At 41.9% G+C, this 13,296-nt stretch overlaps 1 protein-coding gene across 1 annotated transcript in view; it reads left to right on the forward strand.

Moving 5' to 3' along the window:
* The window catches only part of LOC126259575 (balbiani ring protein 3-like), a 265,154-nt gene that overhangs the window by 16,191 nt on the left and 235,667 nt on the right, over positions 1-13,296 (forward strand). The window contains exon 2 of the mRNA XM_049956482.1: positions 4,455-4,531. Coding sequence (XP_049812439.1) covers positions 4,456-4,531 — 76 coding nt within the window. The 5' untranslated portion in view covers position 4,455. The remainder of the gene's footprint in view (positions 1-4,454; positions 4,532-13,296) is intronic.

Raw genomic sequence — 13,296 nt, forward strand, 5'->3', positions numbered from 1 at the left:
AGCAATACGATCTCTATACGCATCTAGAGTTTTGTCCCACAGAACAGGTCTTACTTCCACCAAGGTTATCAAAAGTTCAGTATCAATTTCATCCATTCTTCTACACTTTTCAGTAAACAAGAATAAACACAAATGAATAAAACGACACTACAACGAACTAGTCGACGCCGTACGGCTCAAAACCGTCCAGTGTGAAAGCATGCACTTAGTCACGTAGGCCACTGTTGTCGAACTTGCCGTACGGCGACCGTCTGTTGTAGTGGCAAGACACGGCTGCAGCACGGCACGGCAGCGGCATTTTGCCGTCGCCGTATAATGTGAAAGGCGCCATACATTTCTTCACACCTACAGCCGTACGGCTTTTTGCCGTACGGTCAAAACCGTATAGTGTGAAAGCGGCGTTTCAGGGAATATCGAATGTATACAAAGAAATTCCCAACTTATGGCTACAGATTTGATGGGAGAGTGTCACACTTTGTGGAAGGTAGACGCCAACCATGGTACGAAAGCCTACTTAAAAAGTTTCAAGAACTATCATTAAGTGAGGGATCAAGTTATATACAACTCCCTACTTATCGCTCGCGTGCGTAGGGATCGCGAAGAAAAGATTAGACTAATTACAGCGTAAAAAAAAGGCATATAGGCAATCATTCTTGCTGCTGCGCCCCATGCTAGTTTGGAACGGGAACAAGCCGTGATTGGGTTGTACCCTCTGCCATGCACTTTTGCGCTGGTTTGATGAGTGTAGATGTAGGGGACTTCGATTGCAGTTAAACTCTCTTAGGCACTGTAAGAAAGTGTTACAGAATTAAATTCTTGGACCGACTTGGATGTTCGCGATATCTCTCTTACCCATGTCCAGATGTTCATTCCAGATAAGTAACCAGTAACTAACAGGTTTTTCCAGCCTTCACTATCTCGCTATCTTCACTCATTTTCGTCAGACTTGCTGCTTTATATTACAAGTACGGTAGATCGAGATCGATCATTCCAGTCATCGCAACATTCCACTTGGAAAACAAACACTAACGCAGTTAATTAGTCAAAATTTCTTGGTTATATTATCACTCGCAAAAGACTAATTAAGAAAAGATTGGCATCCCGATGTCAGACAGGATAAGAAAACGAAATGGAAAGCGAAGCGAGACAAATTTAACAGTTTCCAAGCCAGCTGTTGATTAAAGGAAGTCAGTCCCAAATTCAGTGTTGAGCTTCGTCGCAACCTTCCCGGCAGTTTAGTAGTGTAGGTGGTTCGTGGGTGCCTGCCAATGGCGTGTCAATGAGATACCAGGTTTGTATGGCGTGGTTGACTGTTTCAGCAGTGTAATGTTGTGTTTGTATTGTTTTATGTACGAATATGGGATGAAATGCTGGGAGAAGGTTGGAAAGAAATGGCGGCATACACTCTAACCCTTCCGAAAAACGCCGAGTTTGTCTCTATATGGCGGTTGTGTTATAATCAAGTTCCATTAGACGCACGAAAGAGGGTTGGAATTTAACCCAGGCATTGGTTCGCCACACACCAACAGAATCCGAATCGGGTAGGTAAGTTCGAACGTTACTTATCTTTTCTGCCTTAGAAATCTCGGCTGATGATGGAATTTAAAAAAAAATCTTTTGGCAGCTTATTGTAAGAGAAAAGTCAAGACTGACAAAGTCACTTCATAGAGAAAGTCCGCAAATTATCCGTAACTGATATCTGAAGCAACTGGATGGTCAGAACGTGTGCAAATAACTTTTCTCTCTTGATCATCTAGTTTCATCAGGAAAGCGCGCTGGTGTTCCATAATTGGTATATTGAAGCAACTCGTCTCGGTCTACCTACAGGAGCTCCGTGTCTCTACACCGTGACTTTAAGGCAAGAAAAATTCCGGCAGTTAGCGCCTCCTTACAGGCCATCTCTGAAGCGGAAGCTCACACTAATTGGAAGAGTACAGCGCGTCTGTTCTTTCGTCACGAGGCCTAGGCAACAGATTTGGACGTTCGGTGGACCTATTCGGCCTATTGAACAGTTTCGGAGAGTAGTGAACACTGTTTCAGGAGAAAATTTGTTTGTAAACTGTTTTGTTGCGTGCGGCAGCACAGCTCGTCTACGAGTATTGCTTCTTACTCTGACTACTATCCGTTTCATCGGTAACTCAATGCAGCGATTGTGTAAGTCGTGAGAAGATAATTAAAACTAGTGCTACATTTAGCAGGTTCGCAATTTCTACCGTTGCAATATCAGAAACGTTAATCGCGTTGTATTTGTTATAAATTAAAGCGTACCATTCTATTTTTGTTTCTGTCAAATACCCAAAGAAATTCAAATTCTATTGGAAATGAAACTTCAGTAGCCTATAAAGCAAGTAACTCCGTGTAGACGTCATTCACATTGTTAGAAAACGAACAGATAACGCTGTTAAATAACATGAAATGAATATATATTTATAAATATGGAGTTATTAAAATGCAGTAGTAGCTCTGCAACAGCTTGTAAAATGAGAGAAGTGATGGTATACGTGCAGATAAGTTGTTTATGAGGATTCCTAGGTAAAACTTCGTTTTAAATGTTTTACAAATCATCATAATATTATTATATTTCCTAGAACAGCCATCAGATGCGATCGTCGAAGGCTGGAATGCATCTCATGTAACGAGCACATTTAGCCAAATTCTCCGGTATTTTCAAAAATGTAAACGTGAGTTATGATAAATAAACAGAAAATGTACCTGAATATCTGCAAATAACGGTAAATCTGCTGCTACCGAGCGAGGTGAGACGAAGTATTCGGTAGGAGTGAAGGTTAAACCTCGGACGGATATCGAGATTTCCTTAAATTAGTTTACATAGGTAACAAGCTCCATATGGCAGTAATCTATCCTTTTACGTATTGTGAATCCTGTCTAAGGATGTTTTTCTCAGTAGTTGACTCTTTTCTCTTCCCATTCTTTCGCCCGTTAACTGTATATTTTTGTAGAAGTAATTTAGATTTTCTTGTATCGACCGTAGTGGTCTCTGTAATACTTTACTTTTTATTTGTCTTTGTGTTTCCTTTAGCTGTGATGAGACGAATGTTGCTATCTAAGTCTGACAGTTCGGCTATCAAAGAAATCGAGCAGCTTCTTCCAGATTCGCATCTATCTATCTATCGCTTGGGCCTTCGTCCCGCATTTTGCGCGGGGTTGGCGTCATTAAATCGGATTTGGCATGTTAATTTGAAGGGGTGGCCGTATGCCCTTCCTGCCCCCAGGACGGAATCAGAGTACCCCATCTGTCTGTGTCTAGTGTAAATCATGGAAAAGTGCGGATGTGTTTCAAATGTCTGTGAGTCATGTAACTGAGGCGGGACATGGGGACCAGCCCAGTGTTCACCTAGAGGGATGTGGAAAACCGCCTAAAAACCACATCCAGGCTGGCTGGCACACCGGCCCTCGTCGTTAATCCGGCGGGCGGATTCGATCCGGGGCCGGCGCGTCTACCCTAGTCCAGGAAGCAGCGCATTAGCATTCTCGGCTAACCTGGCGGGTTCCAGCTTCCACATCACGCTCTATTATTATCGTAAATCTCTTACAAGGCCAAAAAGGGCTGAGGATGTTTTACTGCAAGAAAGCAGTGTGGCTAAGGCGAACAAAATGTGGAAAGTAGAATATGTGTACATATATGACGGTAGTATCTGTTCCCGAAAGAACACATACCGTGGTTGACCATGCAGCTTTGCTAGAAATGAAATGATAATTAAATTATTAAATTATTAAATGAAATGATAATTAATTATCATTTCATTTCTAGCAAAGCTGCATGGTCACATTATTAAATTATTAAATGAAATGATAATTAATTATCATTTCATTTCTAGCAAAGCTGCATGGTCAACCACGGTATGTGTTCTTTCGGGAACAGATACTACCGTCATATATAGTTAAAATATGGCTTCCCGGCCATTGACCTTCTTGTGTGAACGCACACGCTATGCCCGAACTCGTACGGGACTTGGTAGATTAATCTGCCACGAGTAATGAGTATGATGGGCAAACATCTATTATGCGCACTACGAATGTAGTGGTGTAGACATGTTGGGAATGTGGATCTCACGGGGAGCGTGCAAGGGATAAGTCCCTGCAGACGCACTATCCTCTGTGCCCTCGGTGGCTCAGATGGATAGAGCGTCTGCCATGTAAGCAGGAGATCCCGGGTTCGTGTCCCGGTCGGGGCACACATTTTCAACATGTTCCCAGTGAAGTATATCAACGCCTGTTTGCAGCTAGGGTGTCTATTTAATTATCATTTCATATGTGTACATGCAGTATGCCTCTGAACAAAAAGAGACCGCCACACAAACCGGAGCGCGTCCCCACGGCGTGAATGAACACGCTGTTACGATATCACTTTAAACAAAGATTTTTTATATTGTTTATTCTTCTGGGCAGCTATGTTATAGGCAATAGTATCAGGCGTGTCATTGTTGTTGCAGAATGCAGTGGAGCGGCCGCGTGGGCACCATTCTGCTGGTGTTAGCGGCGATACTGCAGCTGTCTGCCGCCCTCACAGGTACTGTGTTAGCATTAAACTAGCCATACTATGATTATCCTAATTTTGGACTGTTATAAATGTCAGACACGGAAAAAACCGCTATTTTAAATTTTTCTGTTTCTCACTGTCCTAAGATAATTGCCATGAAGGTCAACATTCATGCAGATCAGACTGTTGTAATGTCTTCTGTGACCTCGACGGGTACGCAAATTTCATACTTTAATTAATTCTTAAAGCTCGCCATAATATACACCTACCTGTCTGAAGAGGCAGACTCTCGTATGAAGAAAGTAAACTGTATCTTTTTTTCTGCAACTGCTACCGTGAATTGGTATTACAGGCCAACTGCTGCTCTGTGGATCGTAATTGCGGTGATTTAGTGCAACAGGTATTCGCCGTCAGATACATTACCTGTTCGTGGTTTCGACTAGCAGCTGCAAGCTTAATGCAGGACATATGTCTACAGGCGGAGCTATGTCTTCTTTCGTAACCTATCTACGTTAATCTAGTTCCATAGATTTTGCTATGTGGGCTAAGCTAAGGTAAAGACAGAGACGAGGGTATCCACTACTCACGTGTGTATATCCATAACAACGCAGGACTATTTACTCCATTGACAAGTACATAGTGGAATTTATTTTGTTGGTCACCTCCTGCAGCCTGGCGATGATTATTTTGTCGGAGTGGTAACACTTTTTCACAAATGACAACAGTAATTGCCAAGTACAATCTTTTGCTTGTGTTGCAGTGGTTCACCACAAAAACAGGGGAGAATAACTAACGCGTAGCTTACACCTCAAGGAAGCTTACGAAGAGATCATAAAATTAACATCCATTCTTTGCAGATTGTTCGCTCTTTAATTCAAGATATTAGCACTCAGTCAGGTTATCTGCAACTATCTGTTAATGCTTGCCCATATTGTTGAACAATTCTTCAGTTGTGGAAATGTCATATGGACCTTCCAGACAGTAGCACACCGGGACACAATTCCGAGTTGTCTTTAATGAGTAACATTGTATCACGTAAGCTATTTAAGCACCTTCATAACTCAACGAGTTAATCTTCCAATACCTGGTTCCTGAATTCGTGTCTTTAAGCTCTAGTGATCAGTGCCGTTAAGGAGGCTATGGAAGTTCTAAATAGGTGTATGCCGTTTGTGGCTTGGAGGATAAATCGTATCTCTTAAATAATGTTGTGAAAGAGGGAAGTATAGAAAGAAAATAATAGTTGGAGTAATTAAACGACAGAAGAGACTGAAACACGAAGTGCGTCGTAAGCCGTGAACAGATCTATTTCAAGGCAAGGTATTATTTCTTCCAGGAGTGTACAAAACGTACTGCCCCCATTGGACCACCATAAAAGTAAGACCAACTTAAGTTTCTTGTTCATGGCCAGAGCTCAAAGAAATGGCTCTGAGCACTATGGGACTTAACTTCTGACGTCATCAGTCCCCTAGAACTTAGAACTACTTAAACCTAACTACCCTAAGGACATCACAGACATTCATGCCCGAGGCAGGATTCGAACCTGCGACCGTAGCTGTCGCGCGGTTCCAGACTGTAGCTAGAACCGCTCGTCCACAGCGGCCGGCGCTCCGATTATGTTTCAGTGTTTGGCATCACATTCAAAACTACCGCAAAACATAATACGGACTTTTTATTCACAAAGTTGTACAAGTTAGCAACAGAAAGGTCGTTCGTAGAGCAAACAGGCAACGGAAAAAGGCAGCTTTCACGACGGCGCTGCGTCATGCATTTCTCGTAAACTGCATTCTGCTGTTGCAGGGTGACGCGTTTCTATGAAGCGCAGCATATTTGCTGTGCTCTGCATTTTTAACACGCGCTGACGACGTACCGAAGGAGAAACTCGAGTCACATAACAAAAGTAGTACAGACACGGCTGAAGAAGGTGTGACTAGGACGTCTTAGATATTTAACAACAGCTGTGGCATTGTAGTATCCACTATTGAGCGGGTGAAAGATGATGTCCAAAACAAATTTCTGCAAGTACGTGCTGATCACTTAGTAGCTGATAACAGATCGTAATAACACACTGTGATAACAAGCAAAAAACATCTTTTAGATTATGGAAGAAAAATATAAAAAATGGACATATACATAAATTTGTTCTGAAGTGATATGGCCATATCATTTTCTGGTTGTACACGCATTACCAGCTACAGGCATCAGCTGTCCTGAAGCTGAAGTGAAGTTGCGTCCTGCATGTGACATGCAACTACCTTTCAGTAGAAGTTTGATTCATACATCCGTTCAGCTATCTTAATTCACGTTTTTCCTAAATAACTACGGGTTCTAGAAAGCTCACGGCCAATTTTACTGTACAATCCGCGTCTCATCCAAGCTTTCGCTCCGTCACTAATAACTCCGTCGTAGACCGGATGTTGGAGTTTGGTTGTCCTTTTGTTTTCCTCCAAGCGACAGAATACGACTTGCCATTTAAATACAAAATGAGAGAAACACAATATTTAAAAACAAGGAAAACAAAAATAAAGAAAGCTGTCCTACAATCGCCGGCCGCGGTGGTCTAGCGGTTCTGGCGCTGCAGTCCGGAACCGCGGGACTGCTACGGTCGCAGGTTCGAATCCTGCCTCGGGCATGGGTGTGTGTTTTGTCCTTAGGTTAGTTAGGTTTAAGTAGTTCTAAGTTCTAGGGGACTTATGACCTAAGATGTTGAGTCCCATAGTGCTCCGAGCCATTTGAACCATTTTTTTTTTTTTTTTTTTTTTTTTTGTCCTTCAATCAGCCCCACTCGATGAGCCAACACCTGTCATCGTTTCAAGTCTGAAGACTGTACAGTTTACTTCACATTTGAATGATTTACAGAGGGGTAACACTGACATAACCCGTAGTGTGGTGGTAATCAAGAGTCCGAGCTCGACTCCAGATCCTATGCATTATTTTAGTCTGTCACAATAACGCACACCCCGCGACAAAGCGAAATTTTCAGTCCAAAAACAGCGTCGCTCTGTATACCCGTATCAATTCTCCCAGTAATGCTAATCCAGAAACGAGCAGAAAATCAGGTGTAGAATTTGGAAAGTTAAGCAGGGCGTGATGCGTACCTGGGTAGCTCAGTCCGTAATAACATTTTTTGCGGAAAGTAGGTACCGAGGTTAGACGCACATTTTTAGTCAGTCAGAAGGTTTCAATGCTATTCATTGTCAGCAGGTTCTCCATTGCAGCGATCCTCAATAAGTTGTCACTGAATGGAATGTCAGTTTGAACACAACGCTTAAAGACATTCTCTTGATGCAGGTCCTGTCCACCGACGCAGCCTGTTACAATGGCACAACTTAAACAGTTTATAGTCGGATTCACGAACGAAGACGATTCGCGCAGGTCGAATTATGGACGGGGATTGCATTATTGCGGGTTCCAAGTGACAGTTGCGGTACGCGCATGCACGTGCTTTGCGCTTAAAGAAAGCGTTTACCCTGCAAATTATGTCTCTCACTTGCTTATGTAGAATGTGTCGCTTACCGTCACCATCACCTATGACAACTCGCAACAAACAATAAAAATTCTCTAGATAAGTCGCTACGATTAGGTTTAATGCTCGCTTTGGCTACAATATCCATTGCTGAGCACTCAGAACGCTACTGATCGCTCATTGGATATCGGAAAATACATGACGTTGATGCACAGAACATGACCAGACTAGACTTGCCATCGTTCATGACTTCATGTGTAGTATAGAATACGAGCTACGGGGTAGCTTTATATGCTCACACACACAAAATCATATCGACTGCTGAAACTGCGGTGAATACCTGTTCCAGAACAACATAATACCTAATTCTTAACGTGTAATTAAGTATCGTCAGCAACTTTTCTTCTTTAGGGCCAGCAACGTATTATATGTCTGATAACGACATGGTTGTTACAGTCTATACACCAAATAGCTGCTTACAATAAGTATCATTATTTACGGCAGACTGTTTCGGCTTAATCGCCATTTTCAAGTACCTGCAGTTACAATTTTGGTGAGAACAGGCATGGATGCCAGTGTCATTCATATTAAAGTAACTGTCTTGTACTCATGTCTAGTTTGATGTGACGTCCATATTGCGTCGTTAGTGGACTATTTTGGAACTGTCACTGCTTTATTAAGATCGTAAATGGTGTCAAGATGTTGAAATTAAACATCGAAATATGTTAACCAAGGCATATATGAAGTCATGTGTGGCATCTGTAATAGCTTTTACATTGGCCATACAGTAAGAAATTTTAACGTGAGATATAAAGAACACACTAGAGAGAGCGAATGTAATCAGTCGAGCATCTTTCTACATTTGAAAAATCAAAATCACACTGCTGATACTATCGAAAATGCATTGCAGACTCGGCACAGTATACCAAAAGGTTTTGCTATGAATATTCTTGAGGAATTAGAAATTTATATGCGAACGAGAAAATACCCACAAAAAATATTAAACGAACATTTACAGAATTCAGACACAAGTACTATCTTAAAAACTTAATTGAACTTTTAGAACACGAAAATGAATGAATCGGAAGTAGCATATGCGACAACCAAAGATAATTGTAACAAATTTTTATTAATAAAGTAATATCGCTGTTCATCTGCACCATGTTTGTAAACATATAGCGTCGTAAGAGCGGAACTGTCAAACTGCTGTCACGTCACAGCTAACACTTAATTTCAACATCTTGACATCATTTACGATGTTAATAAAGCAGTGACAGTTACAAAGCAGTCCACTAACGACGCAATGTGGACGTCACATCAATCCAGACGTGTGTACAAGACAGCTACTTTAATATGAATGACATTGGTATCAATACCTGCTCTCACAAAAATTGTCATTGCAGGTTTTTGAAAATGGTGATTAAACCGAAACAGTCTGCCCAGTCTGTCGTAAATAAAGATTATTTATTGTAAGCAGCTATTTGGTGTATGTGCTCTAACAATGTAATTAAGTAATTTAACACCTATCCGCATACTAGCCATCAAGACAACTGTTTATTCTTCTTCTTCTTAGCGTGCCTATCCGCTTCGGACGTTGGCGATCATCATGGCTATTCTGTCTTTATCAGTTGCAATGCGAACCAGTTTTCTTCAGAGCTAATATTAAAGCAAGATCTAAGGTTGTCGAGCCAGGAAATTCTTCTTCGTCCCGGAGGTCTCTTTCCCTCGATTTTTCCTTGTAGGAAATGCTTATTAAAAGAAATTAAATGGAATGTACCGTAGCCATCTAAAAAATGGTTCATATGACCCTGAGCACTATGGGACTTAACATCGGAGGTCATCAGTCCCCTAGAACTTAGAACTACTTAAACCTAAGTAACCTAAGGACATCACACACATCCATGCCCGAGGCAGAATTCGAACCTGAGACCGTAGCAGTCTGGCGGTTCCGGACTGAAGCGCCTAGAACCGCTCGGCCACCGCGGCCAGCGTAGTCATCTTATTTTACTGCAGGCGAAACGTTATTACTTTAATTTCCTCAGAATTTTGACCTGCATCTTACAACAACTTTGGTGTAGAATACGAACCAAGCGCAGCTTGAAATTCTTCTCATCAACAGTGGTTACATGATGTAGCGGAAAAAATTCCTCAAACCAACCGTTGATCGATCCACGACATTCATAGTCTCACACTTCCCTACTAAGCTGTTCATATGCCACAGTAGCGCAATGGATTTGAATGTTCTCCAAATTTTTGGTATACTGTGGTATGGAGAAAATTTCTTGGCCTGGACCAAAGACAACTTTGATATAATATGAATATTTAATTTTTATACTGGTACGCACAATATCTGATCAAAAGTATCCGGACACCCTGTGTAATGCGGAATTGACCACCTGAGTGGCTCGGTCGGGAGACCTCAGGGGCTTCGAACGAGGACATTCATTCAGACACCTCATTGAAAGTCCACAACAGGTTTCAAGCCGTCATAAAGGCAAGGGGTGGAGACACGCCATGTTAATGTCCACTAATAGGTGTCCGGTTACTTTTGATCATATCGTGTATAGCGCTATAACTGAAGTGGTGTATCAACTTGATCCTTAGAATCCGCTATTTAATATAGTCGTGTTGTGTTCGTAACCTTCAGATGGATAGACTGGAATACAATGCCGTCAAAAAAATTTTTTTTTTCTTTTCTGTGATATTTCGACTGGGGGAGCTCACCCAAACCAAGTGCAGAGATTAATAACAAGTCGGCTTCTTCAATTTCAACAGAGGGATGGTTGAATTCAAATGTGATCACATAACCGCACTTACTTTGAAAATGAATCACATGAAGGACATCCCAAAGCTGCGAGGCAAAAGAAAATATCGATTACATGTACAGTATGGTAATGGGCGTTCGATAGGACTGAGCATAAAATGACTCAGAGAGAGTACGGTGCATTTTGTATGAAGCGTTATCTATTCGTAAGCATTATGTAAAATGAGTGTCCCATTCGTTGAGTGCTGACCAGAATTAAATGCGACAACTAATTCCTCAACAACATAGGGTTCGTTTTGAAGATAACCCACCTGATTTAGTGCGTCGATTTTTACTCTCGATCAGACTTGATCAGAAACTAAAGGGCAATGGGTTTAAGCTGGCGACCCTGTTACAAAAAATGTGAAGTCCATTTCATTTTCCCGAAATGTTATTCTGGTGTTTCCGAAACACAAAAAAGAATTTTCCTTTTTTGTTACCTTGCAAATGGTGAAAATGTTACTGGAGAATACTACACAACTCCTCTTGAGTAAATGTATGAATAACGACGTTAGAGGACTCCTAGACTACAAAATGGTAACTGCTTCATCAGTGGAAAAACTGATGATCTTGAAGTAACAGTTGCTGAAAATGCACCTTCTTCAACAGATTTGGCGCCTTATGCCTTACAATTGTTATCACACCTAATTTGTTATTTTTTTAGTTCATGCCAATCGATAACAGGTTAGTTCACTGGATAAATATTAGTCACCATCGCATAAGAGAACAATGGCCACTTTTAAGCATTGTAAATGATATAGAACTGGTACCAAGTTGTCATGAGGCCATCCAGTGCTGTCGTAAGTTAAGTCAGTGAGGTGGTTTGTTTGTGTGTCAGTCGGTTGTAAGACATCAGCGCCGTAAGATGATTGACGTGCAGAACGTGACAGATTGGCAGATAAGTTCTGTCGTGTTTGGGGTGTCCATGACTAAACCTTGAAAATGAACTTGCTCGATTTGTTACTGTATCAGTGAATAGTTCGCCATAAGCAGCCGAGTAACGAGGTGTAAGAACAGTGGCCGTAATAGGGCCTTATCTACAGAGACAGAACGGCAATGTCACGCCTTGTCAATGACAATTGCATTAAAAACCGGCAGGTATTGCTGCTGTTAGTGAAGCAGGCCCATCTCAACCAGTTTCCCAGTGAACATTGCGATGGGAACTCCACGTAATAAACGTGGTGGGGTGTAGTATGCTCCGATTTTGCCTCTTTTAAAATTGTGCACGGTGTCGACTGCACCGACACAGACCAATGAGGTGTTTATCGTGCAGTGTGTGGAGGGTGTAGTTTAGGGCGGGTGTGGTTCTGTGGCGCTTTGAGGATGTTTTTCATACCATGGCTTGGGCCCACTAATACAGTTTACCGTGATTATGAACCAGGAAGTACATATGCAGACTGAATGTTCCAAGGTCAGGATTCGAACTCGGGTCGCAGATGCATTAACCACTACGCCACCCTGGCACGGTGGCTTTGCACAACTGCACAGACTTGCCTAGCACGCGTACCTCTTCAATCCAAATTCCCATTTACACCTCAGCCCACGTGGGAATACCAGGTGGGCTTGAGGGGTGAGTAGGAATTTGGATAGAGGAGGGACGCGTTTTAGAGTAGTGCATGCACTTGTGCAAAGCTACTGTGCCAGGGTGGCGTAGTGGTTAATGCATCTGCGACCCGAGTTCGAATCCTGGCCTTGGAACAAATTTTCATTCGTCGCTTCAATCTGCATACACGCGTCATAGATTTTGAAATATGAAAAAGTCTCTGGAACTATGTAGTTTCATTTTTATGGTCCAGAATGTTTATTTCTACATTTTCTGACTTCTGCATATTCATGAAGCGTACGATGTGACTGCTCCCGTCTTCCAAGGTGACAAAACCTGTGCCCGTAGGCCTGCAGTCATACGTTCCTGGTTTGAAGAACTAATCGACATCGACTAGTCCGCAGAATAACCCCGTCTTAGTCCCACAGACAATGTCAGAGAATATTTACAACAACAGATGAAACGTAGCAATAAGTATTGCTGCTATTTTGCAGCACTGTGGGATTTTATAATCATTCAGTGGCTTCAGCTGCGTATAGCACATTTGTAGACTCTCTTCCTCTCCATATTAAGGCCATTATCAAGGCTCGATGTAGTGTTAGACGGTATTAGCGTTATGTCTTCTGAGGTGAATATTCTTTTGTCCGGTGTACTTATCTGGCAGACGTCAGAATGGCACTGCAGGGCTTTCTTTATATGTTGGTATTGTGTAAGAGGTGTGGCAAATCAGTGGATTAAATCATATTTGGAATATCGCTCTCAGGTAACTGAAATTAAGTACATGGAAGGAAATGAACTCCAAGTACACCTTTCAGAACTATGTGGACTAAGTCATGGTGTTCCACAGGGCTCCGTTTTAGGTCCCTTTCTGTTTTTGGTCTACATTAATGATTTCCCATCACATGTTAGGGATTCTGAACCTATACTATTTGCAGATGACACCAGTCTATTGATTGAATGGAATAAAGAAGAAAATCTTACTGCAT

This window comes from Schistocerca nitens, chromosome 5 (assembly GCF_023898315.1).
Source record: "Schistocerca nitens isolate TAMUIC-IGC-003100 chromosome 5, iqSchNite1.1, whole genome shotgun sequence".
NCBI classification, from domain to species: domain Eukaryota; kingdom Metazoa; phylum Arthropoda; class Insecta; order Orthoptera; family Acrididae; genus Schistocerca; species Schistocerca nitens.